The sequence below is a fragment of the Leuciscus leuciscus genome, assembly GCF_965113295.1.
Source record: "Leuciscus leuciscus genome assembly, chromosome: 17".
Lineage (NCBI taxonomy): Eukaryota > Metazoa > Chordata > Actinopteri > Cypriniformes > Leuciscidae > Leuciscus > Leuciscus leuciscus.
Window position 1 is genome coordinate 30,289,667 of NC_138741.1, and position 26,023 is coordinate 30,315,689.

General features: G+C 41.9%; 1 protein-coding gene across 1 annotated transcript in view; it reads left to right on the top strand.

Annotated features, from left to right (window-relative positions):
* Positions 1–8,422: 8,422 nt before the first annotated feature.
* The window catches only part of LOC309479398 (potassium channel subfamily K member 5-like), a 56,349-nt gene continuing 38,748 nt past the window's right edge, over positions 8,423–26,023 (top strand). Inside the window, exon 1 of the mRNA XM_082143521.1 lies at positions 8,423–8,826. Within this exon, the coding sequence (XP_081999647.1) occupies positions 8,641–8,826 (186 nt within the window). The 5' untranslated portion in view covers positions 8,423–8,640. The remainder of the gene's footprint in view (positions 8,827–26,023) is intronic.

A 26,023-nucleotide genomic window follows, 5' to 3' on the forward strand; every position in this document is an offset into this window, starting at 1 on the left:
AGATTGTAAAATCTAACAAATGTAGACGGGGAGGCCCAGCCCGCCGCCGTACAAATGTCATGAATAGAAATTCCGCTAGTCCAAGCCCATGACGAGGCCATGCCTCTAGTAGAGTGGGCTCTGATGCCCAAAGGGCATTGCAGGTCTTTAGACGCATAAGCAGCTGCAATAGCGTCCACTATCCATCTGGACAGAGTGTGTTTCGAGGCGGCGAGACCCTTGGTGCGCCCACCAAACGAAACGAAAAGCTGCTCCGAGCGCCTCATGGCGGCGGAGCGCGTAATGTAATTTCTCAGCGCTCTGACAGGGCAAAGGAGATTACTGTCAACTTCGCTGCCGGTAGCCGGCAAAGCTGAGAGAGAAATGACCTGTGCTCTGAAGGGTGTGCCCAACACCTTGGGGACATAACCGTGTCTCGGTTTGAGAATAACTTTAGAGTCATTAGGTCCGAACTCGAGACATGCCGCGTTAACTGATAACGCATGCAGGTCACCCACACGTTTGACTGAAGACAGGGCTATCAGAAAAACGGTTTTGAGCGTGAGGTATTTCATATCCACAGTTTCCATGGGTTCAAAGGGATGCGCTTTCATGGCCTCTAAGACCAGGGAAAGATCCCAAATAGGAACCGAGGGGGGTCGCGGGGGGTTCATCCTCCTAGCTCCTCTAAGGAAGCGGATAATGAGCTCATTCCTCCCTAATGCGCGGCCCAGCGCCGAGTCGGAAAAAGCTGATATGGCCGCAACATATACTTTGAGCGTGGAGGGGGACCTGCCCATGTCCAACAGCTCTTGGAGGAAACAAAGCACACGCGACACCTCACATGTTTGTGGATCCAGCCCTTGGGCGGTGCACCATTTATTAAACACAGACCATTTAGATGTGTAGAGCCGTCTCGTAGAGGGAGCTCTAGACTGTGTGATCGTGTTCACAACCCCTATTGGCAAGTCAACGGGTATCCGTTGACTATCCATACATGCAGAGACCAGCGCTCTGGATGAGGATGCCAGATCGAGCCGCGGGCTTGAGAGAGAAGGTCTCTTCTCACCGGTATCGGCCAGGGGGGTGTGTCCGCCAGCCGTATTAGATCTGGGAACCACGTCTGATTCTCCCAATACGGGGCTATGAGGAGCACCGTGTGGCGCGCTTCCCTGATTCTCCCGATGACTTGTGGCAGCAGAGAGACAGGGGGAAAAGCGTAAAGCGGGCCGCTGGGCCAGGTTTGGGCCAGCGCGTCCTCGCTCTTGGAAAAGAACCGTGGGCAGTGCGCGTTGTCTTTTGACGCAAAGAGGTCGACTTCCGCTCTGCCGAAACGGCGCCACAGCGACTGGACTGTTTGGGGATGCAAAGACCACTCCCCCAGGGGAACATTGTCCCTGGACAGTCTGTCTGGACCCTCGTTCAGGAGACCCGGCACATGCGCGGCTCTCAGCGAGCGCAGTGAGTGCTGAGCCCATACAAGGAGGCGTTCCGCCAGGGCGCAGAGAGTTTTGGATCTGACACCGCCCTGACGGTTCACATAGGCTACCACTGACATGTTGTCCGTGCGGACTAGTACATGGTGGCCCTGTAGGTATGGGAGGAAGTGCTTGAGCGCTTTCTCGACCGCCAGCATCTCTAGACAGTTTATATGAAGGTGACTCTCCTGGTCTGACCAAGGGCCATAGACCGGTCTGCCCTCTAATAGCGCTCCCCAACCTAGGTTGGACGCATCTGTCGAGACAACTTTCCGGTGCGAGACAACTCCCATCGTCACTCCCGTGCGATACCATTCGGCTGCTAGCCAGGGCTGCAGGGCTGAAACACAGCCATGATTCACTCTGACTCGTAAGCGGCCGGCCGTCCAGGCTCGGTGAGGCACTCGCGCTTTCAGCCAGCGTTGAAGCGGGCGCATGCGCAGTAAGCCCAGCTGGAGCACTGCTGCAGCTGAGGCCATATGCCCCAGGACTCGCTGGAATGTCCTCAGCGGAACCTGACTGCCCGTCTGGAAAGACGCGGCGAGATGTCGAATGCGGCGCGCGCGCTGCTCTGACAATCTGGCCGTCATAGCCACCGAGTCCAGTTCTATTCCGAGAAAGGAAGTCGACTGGCGGGGCAGTAATGAGCTCTTGGTCCAGTTGACCGAGAGACCCAAGCATTCCAGATGGCTGAGAAGCGCTGTTCTGTGAGACAAAAGCTCTGCCTCTGACTGCGCGAGGACTAGCCAGTCGTCCAGATAATTCAGTATCCGCATTCCTTGTCTCCTCAGGGGAGAGAGAGCCGCGTCCATGCACTTCGTAAATGTACGGGGTGCTAAAGATAGACCGAACGGCAGGACGGTGTACTGATATACCCGACCGTCGAAGGCGAATCTCAAGAATGGCCTGTGACGGGGTATTATCTGAATCTGAAAATATGCGTCCTTTAGATCGAGAGAGATGAACCAGTCTCCCGGGCGAATTTGCGCGAGGATTTGTCTGGTTGTGATCATTTTGAACGGCCGTCTCATGAGAGCTTTGTTCAAATGTCTCAGATCTAAAATAGGTCTCAGCGCTCCGTCCTTCTTGGGTACGAGGAAATAACGGCTGTAAAAGCCCGACTCGCTCTGAGAAGGATGCACCTGTTCTATAGCCCCTTTGTGCAGCAGCTTTGCTATTTCTGCCTGAAGCAGATGCGCTACTTCTGTATTCACTCTCGTCTCTGTCCGTGCTAGAAAGCGCGGGGGACGGCGAGCGAATTGAAGCGAATAGCCGTGCATTATAGTATTCAGCACCCATTTTGACACGCCCTGGATAGCTTGCCATGCTTTCGCACACATAGCTAGGGGTCGAATGATCTCTGGGTTCGGATCGCCGCGCTGGGCGGGATGGGGAACCTCTATCAGAGAGGACGGGGCGGCGCGCGCGCTGCCGGTGCTCGAATATGGGGGCTCGCGAACAATGGTGACTGGCTGTACAGCACATAACGGCTCGGTCACTGGGGACGGGGCACATTTTGATGCTAGAAACCCGTGGCGCGAGAGCGGCATGAGGTTTAACGTGTTTGATAGTAAGTGCGCGCGCTCGTGAGCGGGCACAGGGCTTACATATGCAACACGGCCAGTGTAAGGGAGCTTTAGAGGATCTGCGTCCCGGGATAACTGTGTGACAGAGCGGGCAGTGGGTAGGTGTGGGCTTGGAAGAGCGGGCACATTCTCTACCTTTAGCACTCGAGCGGCGCGTGCCCGCTTTATGAGAGTGCGCTCTGTGAGCGTTACCGGGGAGATCGTGTTTGTGTGTAGTGGTGAGCACTGGGGCGTGGGCACAAATTCTACACTCATGACACCTTCGGCGTGAGCCGGAAAACCCGAAACCATACTCTTTATGAGATTTCTCTGGGTCGCCGTGAAAACGGCGTTTGTGTGCAGGCGAGAGAGTTGTATTACTGGCTCGTTGGCTGCGATGTAAGCTGCTGCAGTAGCCTTTTCTAAGGGGACTGGCAGAGCTGGGCGCTTTGATGGCGGTCCGGCCGCAGCGGGACTCAGCCATCTTTTCCTCCTTGCAGCCGCTAGGAGGACTTCGCGGGCTCAGGCTTGAGCGTCACCTTGGGCCGGGGTCCCCGGGGGGGAGGCGGTTTGTGACGGCTGGTTGAGCGCGACCTAGGGCGGCCGCCCTGTCGTCGCTGCGAAGACGGAGGCTGGGCAGAGCGCTGAGAAGAGTTCCGTGCAGGAGGCTGCTGAGAGCGGCCTGCAGACGAACTCGAGCGGCGGGGCAGGAAGAGATTCATCGCCTGCGATGCCTTCTGCACCTCCGAGAAGCGATCGACGATCCCGGCGACCGCTGGGCCGAACAGGCCGGTGGGAGAGAGCGGTGCGTTGAGGAACACTGAACGCTCGGATTCGCTCATATCCGCCAACGTCAACCAAAGGTGCCTTTCGGTGACGGTGAGCGAGGCCATAGATCTCCCGATGGCTTGTGCAGCGGACTTTGTGGCGCGAAGGGAGAGGTCCGTCGCGCTACGCAGGTCCGTGAGAACGGCGCGATCCGGGCCTTTCTCGTCCAGCTCTCGGAGGAGATCGGCTTGGAGGATCTGGAGCACAGCCATTGAATGCAGGGCGGAAGCAGCCTGGCCGGCGGCGGAGAAGGCGCGGCCGACGAGTGCTGATGTGGTCCTGCAGGCCTTGGACGGCAGGGCAGACTTTGAGCGCCATCTGGCGGATGGCGGGCAAAGGTGCGTTGCCACAGCATCTTCCACCGGGGGAATTTGAGTATATCCCTTCTCGGCGGCCCCGTCCACTTGGGAGAGGGTCGAGGAGACCGGTGAGCGGAGTCTAGCGGAGAATGGGGCGTTCCACGACTTAGAGAGCTCAGTGTGGAGCTCAGGCAGGAAGGGTGCTGACCTAGAGGCAGGCGCTGGGCGGCGGCTAGGCAGAAAACACCCGTCAAGTCGGTTAGGCGCGGGCGCCCTCGGTGGGGACCAGTCGAGTCCCAATTGTTCGACCGCTTTGGTGAGGAGGCGGAGCAGTTCCGCGTCGACACTGGCGCGGGACCGGCTAGACTCCTGTGCAGAGGAGGTGGAGCCAGACCACTCCTCGCTGTCCGAGGCCAGGATAGAGCAGCTGTCCGTTAAAACAGCGTCGTCCGCTTCATCCCCCGAGGCGACGGCAGTGCGGGCAAAGGCCGGCCGCTGCGCGTCGGGAAGGGGGGGAGGAGATGGAGATAGCGAGGCTCGCGGGAGGGGCTCCGGCGAGCGCTCAGCTGCTGCTGCGGGTTCCGGTGGCCTCTGAGAGCGGCGCTTCTTCTTGCGCGGCCCGGTGGAGGCAGACGGAGAGACAGCTGGAGCGTCGAACAAGGCGAGTCGAGCCCGCAGGGTCGACATCGGCAGTTCTTCGCACATTTCACAGCCACCCGCCGCGAGGGCGAGGGCAGCGTGGTCCGGTCCCAGGCAGAGAGCGCAGATAACATGGCGGTCTCTGTCGCTGAGCGGAGCTTTACATGAGATACAATGCATAATAGAAAGGATATGTTTCGCCGGATAGCGAAGCAGGCAGGGATAGCTGAAGGCGGCGAAGGCGGCCGGCTTCCTCAGGCAGAATCCTCGGCTTGCAAAGCGCTGGTTTCAACGGCGGCTTCCTCAAAGATCAGCGATGCGAAGAGCTTCGCTGAAGAGACAAAAATCAGTGAAAGCAGCCTCTCAGCCCGTATTTATACCCTCTGCCACGCCCCGCCTCGGGCCGTGACGCGTAGGCGCGCTGCTCGCGCTCATTGGACGTGACGTCACGCCAAGGGCTCAGTGATAGGCTGCTGCAGTTGCCGCAGAGCAGCCTATGAGCACGCTAGATTGCCTGCTCTAGGTCAGCTTGCTGCCGCACTGCGTTGACAAGATATATAAAATTAAGGATAATTTTTTGCTTCATATCTCGAGAAAAGATGACTTTACCCGTAGCGTAAGCTAAACTTACGCAATACGAGAGAACCTCTCGTAAGAGAACGCGCTAGGCCAAACTTACCTCAAAACGCCACACATTTAACTGAAGAGGAAAATATGCCATAACTGGTCGTAAAAAGGACAGAAAACCTTTGTTTGTGTAAATATTAGATTGGGTCCATCTACTGGAAAAGGCAGTCAGTCAATTCTATGGCATTTAATGGGATATTAAAGCGGCAGTTTCGAGGAAAATTTGACTGTCCTGTGAGCTGTTATTAAAAGCCTATTCGATTTTATTATTTACTTTCTTCATAAATTTAGCTATATTTAATTGATATTGGTAATGGTTTACTTTATAAAAGTAACTTATAAAATAAATGTGTTCAGTAAAAAGTACTTACCTCAGAAAAAAACCCAGCTGGCATCTAGCGATAGCGATCCACTCTCAGCAGGGACGTCCGTTATGAGCGCGCACTCGACACGTGACGTCACACAAACCTCAGTTTACATTCTGCCAGGTTGTTGCGCGGGCTTTGCAACAATTAAAATTTTGTGAGGTGTAAGCAAAGTTTATATATATATATATATATATATATATATATGTTAATTTAAAATAAAATAAAAATACATTTATATAATTTATATTGCCTGTATGGGAACCAGTTGTGAATTTTTGTATATATATATATATATATATATATATATATATATTTTTTTTTTTGTTGTTTTTTTTTTTTTTTTTTGGACAAAATGCTCATATAAAAAATTACTCTGGTCTCTCACTAAGAACTCATTTTAATCCTTCCATCAACGTGTTTTTTATTTTTATTTATTTATTATTTAACTTTTAAACATCCAGTGGGATGTTATTTTTAAGCTATTCTAACATAGCTTAAAAATAAGAATGCAGATTCATGATTTTCATCTGCAGAACAAGATGGGGGAAAAATTATCATATAATATAAAACATTATCATATGATATTTTAATATGCCTAAAACATTAATACAATATGCATATATACAAACTTGAAAAAATCTGTCTTCTTCATTTACATTAGCACTACTGCTTTTGCGTAAACAGTAAAGTACTGTAAATTCCATATACAGTAAGTTACTGTAAATTTCATACAAAATACCCATAATGCAGTGCATATTACAGTAGTTTACCGTAAATAATATAAGTGGTATTTTACTGGGCTTTTTTGCGGTAAGTAACTGTAAAATTACGGCAAAGTCTAACAGTGTACGCGAGGTGCGTAGGGCCCCGCAAATTACTCAAGGCCTCGCCTCCCCCTCGTGTCAAAGCGCGTCAATTAATGTTTACAATATCGAAAAGAGAGAGAAAAAAACACCATGAGAGTTAATTGCGGCAACAGTTATCAGGTAGACTTGTGTGCTCTCCTCTCAAAGTTTGATGTCAGCAAAGAACAGTAGGCTAAAGTTAAGTTGATGTGAGTTGATTTATTATGTTTAATAAACGACAAAGGACAACGGTGTTTGTTTATAAACTGTAGCTCGGAAAAGATAACCTCGTCGCGCGTTAACATGCGATCATATGCGCGTGCATGAAATGAAACAATATGGACGTGATGGCACTCCTCATTATAGTTTTAAAACAAGACGATGATTATCTAGTCGCTCAGTCAATGTTTAGTTACAACTCTGCACTAATGCAATATGGAAAGTAATGTCACCCATAGACTTCTGAAGAACGGTTTTGAGGCCGTTTATGGGGGGTATGGGCGGCGCAATATTTCAATACAAATGTTCAGAAAGGATAACTTACAGGTATGATTTGTTGTCAGATCATGGCCGAGACGTCAAATTTCAGGAATTCCACTCGGCGCAGCCTATGCTCGTTGTCAGCTGTCAATCAAGCTGTCAATCGCGCCCTTATTTGTCATACATTTTATATCTAAATACGATCTAAACTAACGAGTTCGAAAAAAATTCACCCCCCTCACAGTTGTCAGGCACTCGGAACCTATCGAAAAATACAATAAAAGTCCATGGGACCAACCTGTAAAAACATGAATTTATGCTGTGAAAACGGACATTTTAACATGGGGGTGTATGGACATTTGCTCCCTTTTGGGACCTGCCCCTAGCGGATTTTCGATGTATTGCAGTTTTTCGCACTTCCGGGTAGGCTTCATTTTTCAGATTAGAATGTTGCCGCTTGGTATTGACATTGAATATTGATAGGCTCCATTGAATTTAAAATGTTGATTGGCTGGAGATTCTGGTCAATATGGATGCACATCCCTCAGTAAATAATAACCATCAAGAATCAAGAGTATCAAGAATTACTTTTATCATTTAAAACACAATGACATGCTATGGCGCCATTTTAGCTTTTATTCATTCACAGGATATGCATTTTTGATATCAATAATTCAATTTGTACTATTTAAAATGTGAATTCTTGATATTAAGAATGAACTTTTTACTAGTAACAATGTCTTCTGATATTAGGAATTACATTTTCACTAGAACTAGTTAAAGGAGGGATTGTAGTGGGAACACTGGGGTGTCAGGTGTGACTGTGTGGCAATAGCAAATGGTTCATGGCTCACGGTTCAGGTATGAGGGCCCCTAAACAGAATTTTTGCTTAGGGCCCCAGGGAGGTCAGGATCGGCTCTGCTTGTGATTAATGAAAGCTCCCACACAACATAAATATGAAACTAAATGTTTTCTTTAATGGCTACAACTCAGCCCTCAGCCCCCCTCGCATGAAACAGCTTCCAGCGCGCCTGAGCCTATCTTCATTTACATACTTGTTTGTTTAATACAAGTATAGAGTCATTAATTCATTTTTATTAAATCCTTAAGATTTACCATTAATTTATTTAATTATTTACCATTCATTTATTATTTACATATGATAGAAATTTGTATTCTAGATATGTATAGTACATTAATAAGAAAATGTGAAATTGCAACAAAGTTAAATGTTGTAAATGTGATGAAAGAGAGGGAGGACTAGCGTATAGTGGGTGGATCTTGGCCAACTTCCTTTTGTCATGGTGTGTTGAACTATGAGTTTCATCAGAGCTCTACATTAGCTGTGCGAGCGGCGCACGTGGACCGCAAACTCTCCCGGCAACTTCACTCCGAAACGCACCTTTTCTCTTTATTAAGGAATCTGCAAGGACGAGTTTGAGCTCGCACTAAATTAATTAATTTGAAGAATGTGGGCGCTGTTTATGTAATTTTTTTTAAAGTCACTCCACCTAACTTGAGTTCATTCATTATGGTGGATAAGGGTCCCCTTTTGACTTCAGCTATCATTTTCTATTTGTCCATTGGGGCAGCAATATTCCAAGTCATCGAAGAACCGAACTGGGAGATTGCAGTGAAAGAGTATGAAGCCAAAAAGGAGAAAATATTGAAACAGTTCCCATGTCTGACAAAGGCTAACCTGGACGACATTCTAGAGGTAGGTGTACCAGTTAATTCTCACAAATGTGCGAAATTACTTGTTGTAACTCGTCACGTTGGAACGTAGGAAACAGAAACCTAAATGCATTCCAATTGTATTAATAAATGTAACTCTGGTTGTAGCCTTCTGTGAGAAATCTGTAAAGCATGAGGTATAGTAGTAGTAGCCTATGGAGGAAGAAATGTATGAGTAAAGTGTGCACATATTGTGCATTGGGTAGTTCTATGCTCAACTGTTTATTGCACCTGCTCTTTTAACCAATTAGATTTATATAATCTATCAAAAAATGTGTCTTCTACAAATATTTTATCCACTTACCTTAAACAAAATATTTTGCATTTAATATAACTGAGGAAGCTCTCATGGGCTTTTGAGAAACATCAATGTACGTGCATAGGCTACTGTTTAGGGAACAGAACCATTCCTTACCATTTTTGTGATGTTAATGTTTGATGATTATGGTAATAAAATCATTCGACTAGTGGCAATAAGAACTGATTTTAAATCATGTCAACCTGAATTAAAATATTTTAGGATTGGACAAAATTTACAGGAGATAAGGAGTCTCTCGGGTCATTAATTTGCTTGAATATAAAAAAAAAAATATATATATATATATAAAGACATGTAGAAACAAGTTGTATGTTTTCCTGCCCCATCCCCCAAAGGAACTGACATTTGAATGGATTGGGTATATGTTGCCCCCAGTGGGAATGACCCTCTTCAAACTGTGGTCACATTCACTTTCAGTTCTCTTTGTCCTCTTTTCTTTCAATGCATGAGGAACAGAGTAGGGTGAAAGACTTTCAGTGAGAGGAGCATTCACTCTGTCTTGTAGGACATTTTGGGCTGTCTGTCAGCTGAGGTAGCTGTCTGCCAAATTACTCTAAAACACAACCAGTGTGTTTACAGCAGCAGCACATTCTAAATGTATAACTCACAACAATGAATATTAAATAAGCCACATAGTTTTTACGAAGTACCAGACATGATTATAGGCTTACTGGATTCCTACATTAGCCTGTTTCATATTTCGGTTTTCATGGTAGTTGTTTGTGGTTTTATAATTTTAGAAGCAACAAGCCTCATGTTTGAACCATTTATTGAAAGTAGAAGACAATTGGGGGACATATTGCTGCATTTGAGAAGGATGAGTATAATTTGTGGTGTATGCTGAGTCGCACTGGTTTAAAGCATTTGACATTTTTTAACATAACAAAGAACCATAATGGAAACTTTCTCTGGTTTTATGATTTGTTAAATGAAGATCAAAGTCTAAATAAATCCAGGGAAGAAAATGAGGGAGTTATAATTGGCACTAATATGAAACCTTGGCAATCCCATGCTATGGTCAAACTTACCATAGAAAAAGGTCAGGTTTTGACTTTAATTTTTTTTTAATATTTTTATTCTTTATAGATTTTGTTGTTAATGAGTTGTGCTTTTAAATTCACATTTTCTATGAAGTGAATAGTCTCAGCCATTACCTTAGAACTGTGTAATAATTCATAACACCGAAATTGTCCATCTGTAAAATACCTGTTTGCTAAATAATTGTTTCATCTGTCCTCGGGGTTAACAGCATTCTTGACTGTACTGTCATCCTTTTATGAATCTGTAAGCCAAGTGTGCAATGAAAATGCAGCGTTGCAGAAGTGAGAATGTTATATTTGATTAAGATCACCTCTGGAAAAGCCTGTTCATATATGCGGAAAGATCCATCCATTTGAAACTGTGAACATTCCCTCCTCAATCTTTACAGGATGTTCAGGTTGATAAAGAGGTTGGCATGATGAATGCATGTATATTCATTTTGTAGATGTAATTCACATTGCTGTGTAGGTGTGAATCAGCCTGTTGTCTTGAGTTTTTTAATAGACTTTTAATTGGAAAGAAAATAAAGTAATTGGTTAAAGATTAACTTGATAACCTGTTTAAGGATATTTAGAGCAACATAACTGTGCTGCTTTTGCTAATTTGCTTAAGTAAAAGTTCAAGAGGGGGAATTGATCTTGTCTTAAAGTCGTTTATTAATCTCGCATGCTTGTGTTCTATATTAGACCATTTTACCGAAGCTCTATACGACTAGGAGTGTATCATTTACAGCATAAGCTGATAAGTACTTTCACAAGCTGATGAGTAAGCAAAAACTATTTATTGTGTTCGTTATCATTTCCTGACACACAAAAACAATTTTCCAAAGCAGAATTAAGTTTTGAAATTGATGGTGTGGAATTTATGATAAACGCTACAGAACAATAAACAAGCAGTAGAAGTTGAACTGAGTGTTGGAGTCTGTGCTACTCTTTTTAGGTAGTAATAGTTAGTAATTTAGTTAGTAATTGAAGAGGGCTGTGTTGTGATTACATAAGTATGTACTTATATGTACTTTGCTTATGTGGTTCAATCCCACATATATTTACTTAAGTTTCTATAAGCACTCAAATGTATTGACAGCATCCAAAACATAAATCATTTACATACAACTTTACCAACATACAAAATGTTTACAAATTCTTAGTTAAGCTATGAATATTTAATACGTCAAATTAATCGATTGATTCTTCTCTATTTATGATCAATGAGGTTGTTTTCATTTACATTTATTTTAAGTTGGGTTATTTAGTTTATTTGATAACATCATTCTGTTCCGTATGACTTCTGGTGCCAGTAAAAAAAAATGTTTTAAACAAATGTAATATCACTCACTTTATAATGCTTTTACTCTACGTTTGTGCAGTTTTTGCGGGAATTTATTATATATATATATTTTTTTAATTATATAAATAAACAAAAAATATTTTTTAATAGGTTTTTATAAAACAACTTGTGCAAAATTCACTTCACAAAAGATCCACATTTCTAACTTTCATTCATGGAGAAAACATGGACAATATGCCATGGTTTAGTGGAAAATTGCTGCCATCTACTGGAAAACAATTTTAAAATTAAAATAACATGAAATTTCAACTATAGCAACTAGATGGCTGTAGATGGGCATGTGATGGTATAAAATTTCATGTTGCGATAATTGCTGAAGCTTTTATCACTGTATACAGTATTACGATATTAAAGTAAGTTGCAAAAAAAGTGTTGTGATACTACAACAGGATTAATAACTTTTCTCATAACAAAAAGAGCTGAACATTTAAATACAATAAAATAATACACTAAAAATGTATAAAGTAAAAAAAGGTTTCACTTTAAGAATAATAGGTATCACTTTACAATAAGGTCTCATTAGTTATTGTTAGTTAATGCATCAACATTAACAAAGAGCAATATCTACATTTGTTACAGATGTTATTATTCTTTGTTAACATTGGTTCAAAAATACAACTGATCATTGTTAGTTTGTGTTAGCTCAGATTTTGATTTTAATATATTATTAAATGTTGAAACTAACATTAACTAAGATTAATAAATGCATTAGAAGTATTTTTATTGTTAGTTAATGTTAACTAATGGAGCCTTAGAGTAAAGTGTTCCCAAACAATAATAAAATCTGAAAATTTTCACTCAATATTTAGGGCATGTTGTAGTCCAGATTAAAATGTAAAAATGTTTAATTTTGTAAATAAAAAGCCTAGTAAGTAGTCTGGCTATCACCAGACCAAGCTCAATCTTTTAAGATTGAACATTAAGCTAGTCTGGGGAGTCTGCTCTGTATAGATCAAATGACTTGTACGCAATTGGATAGTCCTTCAACCAATCAGACCAATGATCCAGGTGACGTACTTTGCAGCGAAAACTCCAGGCAGGAAACGTGTCAACAAACGTGTTGATTTGGAGCATTGATCAGCGGTTTGCAGAAGCAGCAATGGCATCGAGCAATTTTTGCAGGTTGTGCAAAAAAAACATGAAAGTGAGTAGCCTGGCTAACGTCAGACCTCGTCTCATTGAGACATGGTCTGGGAACCACATGTTCATTTTCTCGTATTTGAGGCGTGGTTTACGAATGCCCAGAGCCGTTTATTGGGCTCTACGAATGTCTATCAAATGCGCCTGTACGTAGCTCATAGCCAATCGTTTCAATTATACCAGATGACGTATGTAGAGCGACAGAAATTCGACGAGGAAGAAGACGAAATAAACTTGCGTTCTAAACTACTTGGAACACTATCTAAGGCTGCATCGAAAGGTAACTTCGCATCTGATGCCATGTTGGATCCATAGATATAAACAAACTGCTTCGGTGTGTCGCATAGACGTCGTCATCGTCTTGCTGCTCCCTCCCCGTTCTGTGATTGGCTCCCTTTTTGAGGGGAAAATCTGGTCCATGGTGTCCAGGCTGCCTAGCAGCGTGAATAAAATCGCGCTGCACGCAAGGCAGCATGGAGAAACCCAGGCTAGAAAGTGAGTGGTATTTACACCCACTCGAGCGATTTGTTTGCTGAACTAAAGAAGCCATTGAGCATCGTCGAGAGGTTAAAAGGAATTGGATTGGATTAAACCCACCAATAGCACGCCAGGTGGATAAGCCAGTTTGTGATTGGTACCAGCAAATTTGTAACAGAAGCAGGATAGAAGAATGTACAGGTTTCCAGCCTGAGCTGCAGGGTGAAATCAAATCGAGATAGATCGGCAGATCGAGCTGGGTTTACCCAGTCTACCTATATAGTACCTAGTAAGTATTTAAGAGTTTAGTGCTATGATGAACACCATTGTGAATACAAAAATCTGTTTAAAACATTTAATACTGTGCAGAAACAAAGTAGCACAGCTGTTTTGTTTATGGGGTCACCAGGGTAACGGCTGCATTTCTGCTGTCAGAGAGTGAAAGTGCATTTTCATTTAGCACATCTGCTTCACTTTTTCAGCTACAGTATGTCATCATTCCAATTTATTTATTTATTTCAGCAAATGTCATTTGGGGTCTCAAATGACCCCCAACAGCGCATACTAGACTTAATGGTCTAAATGAATACAATTTCTGTAACTGTTTAACCTTTACTTATCAAAATGTGAATTCTGTTTTTTGTGGGACATGGCAGATTTCTGAAAAAAATACTTGGGGCTTGTTTTGAGAACACTATTTCCCACCCAAAGCACAACTGGGATCACTTTATTTATTAGAGGTTGTATTTTTGTAGTATCTGGCAGCCCTTCACCTGGAGCTTTAATGAGAAGTACACGTTTTCGTGTGAGTAAGGAGTGCAGAGAGTGGAAAGAGAGCAGCACATGTCTGCTGAATCAACAGCAGCTACTGTTAGTGCCAATTGGTCGGACTCGGAATTTTAATATAGTAGTTTGAATTAGATGCACTGTAATTATTTTACTCTACCCTTTTGAGACTGGGATACTGCCGCAACCACTGAGCTGAGCTTTTAATATTTATTATGCCTCTGATCGATCGTTTGGAGCATTCCTAGAAACTTTTAATGTAAAGGTTTTCTTTTTTTTGCATCCATTTTTAAGACCAAAACATATAATCATATAATAAAAACATTTATCCTGTTCTTAATGTAAATGAAGTTGCTCTTGTTGCAACAGCTGTGGTCTGTATGTTAATGAAGTTGTGACACTGGGTCCCACACCCAGTCCCATTCTACAATTGACTTCCATTTGTTTATGATGTGATCAACCCAAATGGTGAAGAAACAATATAACTTGACTTTCTTTCATCTCTATGATTATTAAGCCATTTTGGGGATGAGCTCATTCTAAAATATATTTTGGAGTGGAATCTGGGTTGGGGCAGACTACAATTTCTTACAGTCCCCTCTCTGATGCTCTTGGCCCAAAAGAAGCATCACATCCACTCCCTTCTCACAGATTACACCTCCCTTCTCTATCGGGCAGGTGCCCAGTGGCGGTGCAGCCCTGACTTAGGTTTTCCCCTCTGGCCACCGGAGAATCTTACCCGTCTTTGCGTCGACACCTCATGCACACTCGTTACAGCTCCATCCAATTGGGCAGAATTATCAAAGAGACTCTTCTAAAATTTTGCAATATGATATACAAACATTTTCTTGGGTGTGGGTGAGAAGACATTAAAAAACCATCACAGCCAGTAGGAGTGTCCTAAAGCGATCATTAAGTTATCTGCAATTCGACGTTTAAACAGAACACATAACATAATGCATTGGCAAATAATAAGAAAGATACATACACATACAGCCATTTTAAAGGTTACATTCCAAATTAAACCAGAACAGGCTGGTTCATCTCTAAGTCTGACTTGGCTAAGTCTCCATCATGCATTTGTTTTGCAAAAATCTTGTCTTTCTTCAAGGCCTTGTTGGGCTTTCACAATGTGTATCAGTGATGTTTGCATAATGTTTGGTTTTGATTGACTCAAACAATCAACAATCAATAGACAATATAGTGTGTGTGTGTCTGTGGTTTTTCATTTTGTCATGTGGACATCCTTTATCCACTTGTTTTCCCTCTATGTGGAAAGACTGATGTCCGTATCTGAAATGGTTTCTTGTTTCTCTTCTCATTGTCCATTCTTTTCCACTTGGACCATAAGTCCTTCTAGAAGAAGCAGTCACTGGTGTTGTTTGAGTCTTTGCCTCTTCATAAGTTCCATCCATCCCATGGTGGGTCTCAGGGTTTCTAGGTCTTTTAGGCCTGGAGTTCTGGATCTTGCAGGTCTGGAAATCTCTGTATTCTGTTCTTTTTCTTGAGAAAATCCCTGGCTCCACTGGTTCTACTTCCTTCTCGTCCTTCAAACGACCAGATCATCTTTCTCCAGGAGGTTACACATTTCAGACAAACATCTTGATGTTAAAGGGAACATTAAAACATTAAAGATGAACATTAAAACATTAAAGAAACATTAAAGGGATGGTTCTGAGTAAAATCAGCCTAGGGTCCTTTGCACCATGACCCCAAGCCAAACATCCCCCCAGAAGCCTTTTTTTCCCTTGGTCGAACATTATTAAAGCTAGAGCTTATTTCAAGATATCAGCCGAATGGCTTAGTGCAGGCGCTAATAGATCCAAGGATCTATCTTGTAATTTACCCCACTAATAATGCCCAGAATGGTACCAAACTACTACAGTAGGACAAATAGGTCCTGTACTCATAAAACGAGGCATTGGAAAGTTTGTAAGTACATCAGGAGTTTATTTAAATAACACTCGCCTGATGGCTCATGCTACTGCTAACCCGGATTTCGAGGTCACTTAATAGGAAATGAACAATACATGGGTTAAGAGTCAAGGCAATATTTTTTACATAGCAAGTTTTGTCACCTTCAAGAGACAAAGGAAATTAGAAATTGGAATATCTTCCACAATCCAACAACTTAGATCCATAATACACATTAAACATCACAAAAATGTCAGTTGATTTCTTGAACGCAATGGCCAATAAGACGTGTTTAAATTAGAATCCACTCACAGCTCAGAACGCCTGGGTTTTTGTCCTCTTATGTTAACTTATAACAAACAAAGTGTAGAAATTATGTAGGGTATGTACTATGTAAGATTCATTGTGCTGTCAGCTTCATCGATTATTGCGGAACATTATGAGATTGCGATGAATTGAGGTGACAGCTATTTAGTGATTATAATGCGAGCGGTCTTTGTGCACTTTCTAGGTGATATATACTATATTGCAAAAAGTTTTGGGACGTCTTTTACATGCACATGAACTTTAATGACATCCCATTCTTAATCCATAGGGTTTAATATGGAGTTGGCCCATCCTTTGCAGCTATAACAGCTTTAACTCTTCTGGGAAGGCTCTCCACAAGGTTTAGGAGTGCGTTTATGGGAATTTTTGACCAGAAGCGCATTTGTGAGGTTAGGCACTGATGTTGGACGAGAAGGCCTGGCTTGCAGTGTCCGCTCTAATTCATCCCAAAGGTGTTCTATCGGGTTGAGGTCAGGACTCTGTGCAGGCCAGTCAAGTTCCTCCTCACCAAACTCGCTCATCCATGTCTCACCATAATGTCCCCTCCACCAAACTTTACACTCGGCACAATGCAATCAGGCAAGAAACCGCCAAACCCAGACTCGTCCATCGGATTGTCAGACAGAGAAGTGTGATTAGTCACTCCAGAGAACTCGTCTTCACTGCTCTAGAGTCCACTAGAAACCACCTTTACACCACTGCATCCCACGCTTTGCATTGCACTTGGTGATTTAAGGCTTGGATGAAGCTGCTTGGCCATGGAAACTCATTCCATGAAGCTCTCTATGCACGGTTCTTGAGCTAATCTGAAGGCCACACGAAGTTTGGAGGTCTGTAGCTATTGACTCTGCAGAAAGTTGGCGACTTGCGCCTCAGCATGCACTGACCCCCCTCTGTGGTTTTACGTGGCCTACCACTTCGTGGCTAAGTTGCTGTTGTTCCCAATTGCTTCCACTTTGTTATTATAACACTAAAAGTTGACTGTGGAATATTTAGTAGTGAGTCAATTTCACGAATGGACTTCCAATATCACGGTACCACGCTTGAATTCACTGAGCACCTCAGAGCGACCCATTCTTTCACTTAATGTTTGTAGAAGCAGTCTGTATGCCTAGGTGCTTGATTTTATACAACTGTGGCCATGGAAGTGATTGGAACACCTGAATTCAATGGGTGTCCCAATACTTGGGGTGTATAGTATAATCCATTATAATAGTGTATAATCCATTCAGAATTTGAATATAACTTTTGTCATTCGAATTAGCTGCCATACTAAATTATTCATACAGTGCTTGCTTTTCTGATTGACTCAAACAATCAACAATCAATAGACAATATAGTGTGTGTGTGTCTGTGGTTTTTCATTTTGTCATGTGGACATCCTTTATCCACTTGTTTTCCCTCTATGTGGAAAGACTGCTGTCCGTATCTGAAATGGTTTCTGAAATCTCCTCTTGTTTCTCTTCTCATTGTCCATTCTTTTCCACTTGGACCATAAGTCCTTCTAGAAGAAGCAGTCACTGGTGTTGTTCGAGTCTTTGCCTCTTCATAAGTTCCATCCATCCCATGGTGGGTCTCAGGGTTTCTAGGTCTTTTAGGCCTGGAGTTCTGGATCTTGCAGGTCTGGAAATCTCTGTATTCTGTTCTTTTTCTTGAGAAAATCCCTGGCTCCACTGGTTCTACTTCCTTCTCGTCCTTCAAACGACCAGATCATCTTTCTCCAGGAGGTTACACATTTCAGTCAAACATCTTGATGTTAAAGGGAACATTAAAACATTAAAGATGAACATTAAAACATTAAAGAAACATTAAAGGGATGGTTCTGAGTAAAATCAGCCTAGGGTCCTTTGCACCATGACCCCAAGCCAAACATCCCCCCAGAAGCCTTTTTTTCCCTTGGTCGAACATTATTAAAGCTAGAGCTTATTTCAAGATATCAGCCGAATGGCTTTAGTGCAGGCGCTAATGGATCCAAGGATCTATCTTGTAATTTACCCCACTAATAATGCCCAGAATGGTACCAAACTACTACAGTAGGACAAATAGGTCCTGTACTCATAAAACGAGGCATTGGAAAGTTTGTAAGTACATCAGGAGTTTATTTAAATAACACTCGCCTGATGGCTCATGCTACTGCTAACCCGGATTTCGAGGTCACTTAATAGGAAATGAACAATACATGGGTTAAGAGTCAAGGCAATATTTTTCAATGGGTGAATTCAATGAATTATTCATTCATAATTATTAAATTATTCATACAGTGCTTGCTTTTCTGTTTAAAAAAAAACAGGCTGGAATATTAGGTTTATCATTTTATAAAACATTTTGGTCAATACTTTATTTGAACATGTAATGCATGTTTAGATAACATTGTTGTAAGTAAAATCCGGCCATAGTTGTTAATGATATTATTTTAGTGTTTCTGCTGTTGTTGAATTTTTAATAAAAACTTAACAGATTTTTGTGTCTTTGGGGGTCGTTAAGGATTTTGAATGTGAAAATGGGGGTCTCCTGGAAAAAAGTTTGGGAACCACTGCGTTAGAGCGTTAATACTTTTAACACCTTGCATGATGTAAAAGGCAAAGATCCAAATATTATTTACCTTCATGTTATTTAATGCAGATTTAACCATGGATTAGCGTTTACTTTCAAATGACCTGAATGTTTAGCTAGGGGCTTGTGTGAACTCCCTTCCTAATTTAAATAAATTGTTCAGCACATTAGAATAGCATTTCATGCTTTATACTCAGGCTAGCTCGTAACATCTTAAGTCATCTGTTCAAAATTAAGGACAGCACAACATGTGATAGGCCCACATGGAATCTATGCATTGTTTTGTGCTGGTTTTGGAAGCAAATCTGCTGAATTGAATGAAATATATGCAACGGGTACAACTTTGTGAATGAAGGTCGGAAATTCTGATGTGCTTTCTGTGGAATTCTGTAGGCTTGAATTCAGTGTAGGCCTACTGATTGCATGATTTAGTTACAAAGTGACATTTTCCGGACCAGTTAGTGATTCTCTAATGTTCCACATGAACACAAAATTCTGGCCATGGGATTTACAGTGTCACTGAGCATGCTTCACCTTTGAAAACTGTTATGGTCCCTGGTTTAGGTCAGGGTTTAACATAAATGACAAAACGATCATTATAAAAATTTAGTTTTCATTGTGATATTATTTTGATTTTAACAAAACAATTTCTTGTAAAAAAAATAAAAAGAAGAAAAAGGAACAGAAAAAGTTTGGAAGCAAAATCTTCAGGGGTGAGCTAATGCCAAAACAATAAACAAACAGAAACTGACTTTCCCACAAAAAAATTACTTCCCTACAAATCAAATAAAAGAAACAAAACATACAATGACATACCCTATCTCCTTATCTAACCAATAAACATGAGAAAAAGTGATGGCCTTTGGCCTACAAAAAAAGGCACTCACCCCCTACGGCTTCTCAAATAATTAAGAATGTATACAGATAGGATCCATGGGACTCTGATGTTTTCACATAGAGCAAACTATCAAAAGTGGCTTCCAGAGATCACCAAAATCACCATCTAACACACAGCACAACAACCGTCAGTAAAGAGCAATCAAAGAGGCAGAGAGCTCCCTCTTTTCTCTGGTCCAACCACCAACAGCCCCGCATTGTTCAGCACTAATCCTAAAGGGGGAAAAGGAGACAGCTCCCACCTCACTTTCATCCACTTCTAATTTAAATTTTCATGTAAAATTTGGAGCTGAAAGAACTGGGGCACTACACAGCAACGTTTTAACAGCATCAAAAGCTGACTGACACTCTGAAGTCCATTCAAAAACTTTAGATTGACTCAAGTTTGTGAGTGGGGACTCAACTTCAGCAAAGTTCTTGCAAAAAACACGGTAATATCCTGTCTATCCTAATATCCAATTTTTGCATCGACAGGGCGCACTTGTCCTTGACCCACACATTTCCCAAGATATGTCACGACAGCTTACCGAACTCACACTTGGCAAGATTCAAGTGGTGTTTGACATACTCTGAGCTACATCCCTCTTTACATAAGCTTTAAGCATATTAATGTGACACTCGGTTCTTTTGTTTTCTGTCGTGAGTCTTAAAGTGACCCTATTATGGATTTTTGAAAATGACCTTTCATGTAGTGTGTAATGATTTAATTCACTTCATGTAAGTGAATGAAAACATCCTGCAAAGTTTTAAATCTGAAAGTGCACTGTATATAAATTTGTCTTTCAAAAGTAAGAGTCAACTCTGAGTCAATGAAATTAATTGTTTTTTAAACAAGTCATATGCTAATGTTTCGTCTTGACATCACAACGAAACGGCTTATTGCCCACCCACTTATTGCGCGCGCAGACACCAGGGAAAACTTGAAACCCCTCGAACACTGTAGCTGATTCCTGTGGATACTGGATAGTATCATGTCGAGAAGACGCTGTGCTCTACAATGTGAAGGGAAAGCCAGTTTTTTTTCCAAGGACGAGCATATGAAGAATCAGTGGTTAAAATTCATCTTTACCACGATACCACAGCAGTATAATCCTAAACTTTTGCTGTGTTCCCTTTATTTTACTGACGACTGCTTCTCAAATCTCGGAATTCAATGCAGGATTTGCAAACCGCTTGCTCTTGAAATATGGTGTTCAAAATACTTAGTTTTGAGTTTTATATTGTGTAGGTCTCCTGCTAACTGGTTAACTCACATTATTACTTGCTTACTGAAATTCTTCTGCTAATCAGTTGTGGGCCACTATTACCTAAATCTGTGTCAATTAATGCAGATTGTCTGTTGTTCTCACTTCTTTGAGGAAAGATTAAGCATGGAGCAAGATTTGTTTTACCAACATTTGTTACATCAGTCAGTCACACTAGAGCTTGGCTTATGTATGCACTGTTATTGATAGTTTCCACATGTTCACCACAATAAATTAGAAAAATACTCAGTAAATAAGTACAAGTAAAATAATCGGTTTGTTGATGGACATGCACTTGTTAATGCTGATGGTGAGGAATTGGTTGCAACATCTCACAATGTACCTCAAACTGAGTAGTGTATCACTGAGAAACGTCCTGTTCGAGTTGTCCTTGTGATGGAGGTTCGGGTTGAATGACTAGTTCTTCCAATGTTTCATCATTGGACTCGCGCTCGCATTGATGTGGTAAAATCGACATCATTGTTCGTTACTGTGTTTAGTTTACGGTGTAGGAAGCTTCAGGACAAGCAGAGCTGACGTTGTTATGGCAATGGGCGTTTTTGTTTTTGACACACGTGCTGTACGCGGTAAACCAATCACGTCTGGCCAATCAGAGCAGAGTGGCTTGCGGAAAGGAGGGATTTAGAGAGATTGATTCATCTGAGTCGTTTGAGAATCATTGAAAATGTGGTGATGTGCAAATGTATATTATGAGAAAATTAAACCCTTTTTTTTTACCTTTGATGCATGTAAATCTGTTGTAGGAGACTCCAAAACAACGTTAGGAAACTTTAAAATGGCATAATCGGAGCACTTTAATGGCATAATCTGTGTCACTTAATTTTTGCTTGATAGTGTAGGTACCCGAAGAAAGAGAAGCACCAAATCACCTTCCTGAAAACTTCGATAAACTTTTTTTTTCTTCTTTTTTTTTTTTTTTGAGTCTTCGTTTTAGTCTGAGTGAGGACTAACTCCGTAAGTGCCACTTCACAAGCTCTGTGTAGGCGGTCTCGGAACGAATTCACATACTCAAGTACGCTAGTCTGTGGTGCTGTCTTCATCCCAATCTTTCCCTGTTTCAAAGCAGTATACAAACAACAGTACTCTGATTTCCGCTGATTTCAAACCAGGCCAGTATAAATAGCGAATGCGACTAAATGTCTTGATTACTCCCAGGTGGCCAGAGCGAGCATGATCATGAGCTAAGCACAAAATCTAGGGATCTTGGGACCACTACCTGAAACACTTCCAGCTCCGATCGTTTTCCGATGAGCACTCCGTCCTCCCAAACGTAAGCCACATCCTTATCGGCTACTTCATCTTTTTGTACTGCCACAGTGAGACACTTGACTAGAGACGGATCAGCTTTCTGCGTAGCCGCCAGCTGTTTCTTCCCAGTTTCAAGCATAGACTCAAATTGGATGGCAAAATCCTAGTAAAAAACACACACATTAGGAGAAATATCCAGCACACATTCCTCTCTGTCAACGTTATCAGTCGTAAATGTTTCAGACACATCTAAAACATCATCAAACTTTAGTCTGAGCACAGGTTACCAGGCAGGAAAGACAGAAGGAAACCCACGTCAACCTGTTCACAAAACCCAGACACATCTGGCTTGTCCACAACAATGGGCTGAGGGAAGACTTTACCACCAGCGATATCATTGCCTAAAATTAGACCTACTCCTATGGCAGGGGTGTCAAACTCAGTTCCTGGAGGGCCACGGCCCTGCAGAGTTTAGTTCCAACCCTGCTTCAACACATTCACCTGTAGTTTTCAAGAAAGCCTGAAGGACTTGAATCCTCTAACAACAAGGCTTCACGTAATTGCTCAAACGTTGTAACTCTGCTTGCTGCACACCATTTGTCAAACAACACAGTTTTTCACGAGCAAACCCACCAAATGTTTGACTGGTAATTTTTTGATGGTTCCTGAATTTCTGGTGATAAACCCCAGGTACTTATTTGTACACTCTCAAAACAGCAGCTTTAACTGTCTCATAGTTAAAACTTTGATCGATACACACTTCCTGAGCCTTACCCACTAATTTACATTGCAAAACAATGACCACAACTCTTTTGGTCAACATAATGTAGCTGCTATGCGCTCAAAAGTGACAAAATAAGAGTCTACCTCCATCACTCTGAAAGGAGGAACAAGGGTAACACATTTACTCGCATCAAAGCTAGTCACAGACGCACCAATACAGGAGGAAGTAGTGGGTGGCGGACTTTGATTCTGTGCCGATGAAACTAGTACATTCAATGGTGAACGAGGAGATGGAGGTCTAGATCTGGGCATAGGCACAGGCACTTTAGGCGACAGTATGGCTTGCAATTCCAAACTGAGTAATTAAAATTTATCAGCTTCTGACTCCAAAGTCTGATAATGAAGATGCTGCGTGTCATAATCCTGTTTCTTTAACTGCAGATCCAACTCCTTCAATTTATAAAAGGTATTGTAGCATTGTACAGTATTTAGCCCAATTCTGAAGGGTATATTTTTCTAAACAATATTTGAGTAAAAAAAAAAAAAAATACTCTGTGATTTCATTTACAGATTAAGAGGGGACTACAGAGGTGGGAATGTTTTCAGGTAGCTCAGGTAGGTAATGGCTAAGGAGGACTGTCCAACAGACGTATTGTATTCACCACTGTAAAAAAGAAATTACATTAAACTTTTTTTATAAGTTATAAAATATATATTTTTTAAAAAGTCAAAGTTGTTTAACTTATTCTGATGAGTTAAAGCAATGTAAAAACATATGTTGTCATAACTTATTGATCATATAATGTTGTACAGTGCATTGTAACAGATTTTTATAAATACATTTCAAGTCATTCACACTTTCACACTGTAAAAATTAAAAAGTTGAGGTAACTTAAAAAATGGCAACCAGCTGCAAAGCATTTTTTGCTGTGGTGCCAACAAATGTTGGCTTTAAATTTGAAGGTGCTCATGTACAAGTGCAGTATTTTACGTTTGGGGTCTGCTAGACTACATTTACAAAAATGAAAGTTCAGAAAACTTTTTTTTTCCTCAAAAGCCCTATTTGAGACAGGACTATTTTTCCTGGAGAACGTTAAAGAAATTTGGGTTTCACTGGAGTACGTTGTGATTTTAATCCTGTCTGAATCTGCCATGTCTGTGACATACCTGAGCTACCGAAAACATTCCCACCTCTGTAATAAACAAGGAGATGTTAGTCCGCTCTTAATCAATAAATGAAATCACAGAGTAAAAATTGTCAAATATTGTTTAGAAAAATATTCCCGTCTGAATAGGGCTAAATACTGTACATTGCTACAGAATCTTTTTTTTACTCCCTGCCTGAAACCCTCTGTTTTAGTTCGTGTCTTTTTAAATCCTGTCTTTCCGAAAAACCCAGTTTGCTCTGATTGGTCTCTTATCCAATCTCTTAGACTTGGAGCATTTACTTACAGGTGTGAGCCTCGAAATATCCCATTCAAACAGCAACTTTACAGTCTTACACAAAACTGTCTTGTCACTTTTGGCATGACAAGTCTAAACGAGTTAATCCGTCAAATCTTTATTAACCAACAGCAGCTTTTATATCTGGGTGGAGCATTTGAGTCGCATGCAGAATTAAAACTGACGGGAACAGCCCCCGTGGAGAACAGTGACTAGATCTAAAACCTTCAGATGACACACAGCTCATATCTCCATCGCTGTAAGTTACCGAAACCACACATGGAAAAACCCACAACACACGGTAGAAACGCAATTGTGCAGCGCAGAGTGGCTCTCTCGCACTGTATGACATGACAAACAACTGTAGTCCAGTCTGGTTCTGTTCACAATGTGTGTGTTTTTTCCAAGAACGCGGTTGTGGGTCCTGAAAATGTACGGGTATGAGTTTGGTTATACAATGTTGTTGTCACTCCCGTAAATAACAGTATTTCTGTCATGACAACTCCCGGGAGATTGGTATGGTACTAGAGATTGGCATGGTAATGGATATGGCAATGTTAATGTATTTGATCTTGGCAGAATAGATCTGCTATGCTGCTGCTGCTGCTGCAGAGTAAGTACCGAGACTTGCTACTGCAAATACCTTTACAGACATTGCTGTAACATACATGAACCTTGTGTACATGCATGAATTAACCTCGTAGCAGATCTATACAGGTGGAGCTGGGGAAGGTGGAGGGTTTCTGAAAGCATAGTAAGACTGTAGTCAGACTGTAACAGCAAACAATGCCAAGTATTTGAATGCTTGAGCAGCAAACTCATTGGCCGCTGATGCAACATCAACCAATCAGCTGTGCTATGTTGATGATAACATGATTCCTACCAATAAGTTAAAGACCTATCAGCCTGCACCTTTCAAAGTTTCATGCCAGAACTATGTAATGTGTGTAAAGGACTTGGATACAGGACTGTATTCTGTTTCTGTGTGAATTTGGCCTTATTTCAAAGGTCCTTACAGCCTACGACAGGAAAAGAACCTAAACCCACAAGGACACTGACCAGGCAAATAATAAACATTAAAAAAAAAGGAGAAAATTTGGCAAACTAATTCTAAGTTTTTCCAACTATATTACCTTTTATATTGAAAGCACACTCTCTTTCTCCCACTATCCCATACAAATGCACACACATTCAGAACAGACACACAAGCAGAAACGTTATTGCGAACAAGAACTTGTCAGCGCTGGCCTGCGACTTGATTAATAAAATACTTTTTCAACTGAAAAGCTCAATGACATTTTTCAGTAGAAACAAAGTATACTTTTGTTTTCCATTTCATCTTTACCCTGCATGATTTAAGTGTTGATTTTTGGTTTCTGTTGGCTGTTGAGGCGAGTTGGGTGTGGAGGGAGAGACATTGTCCTTGCGCAGTGGCTTTAGCTGTGTACCTGCTGATAACAGTGGAGAATGTGCTTGTTTGACAGGGGAGGTGATAGGCCATGAAAATATTTGATCTGCCTCTCACATGATCAAGGCTGTCGTGGTCTTTTTGAAAGCGCAGCATTTTGTCAATTAGTTGATTGAATGTGGCCTTGTAGTGGAAAAATTGCTAGTTCTTTCAAAGTGATCTCTCACCCGGCTCTAAAAACATATATGATCTACGCAACAACAGGTAGCTTGATGTGTTTTGAATGGTTTGA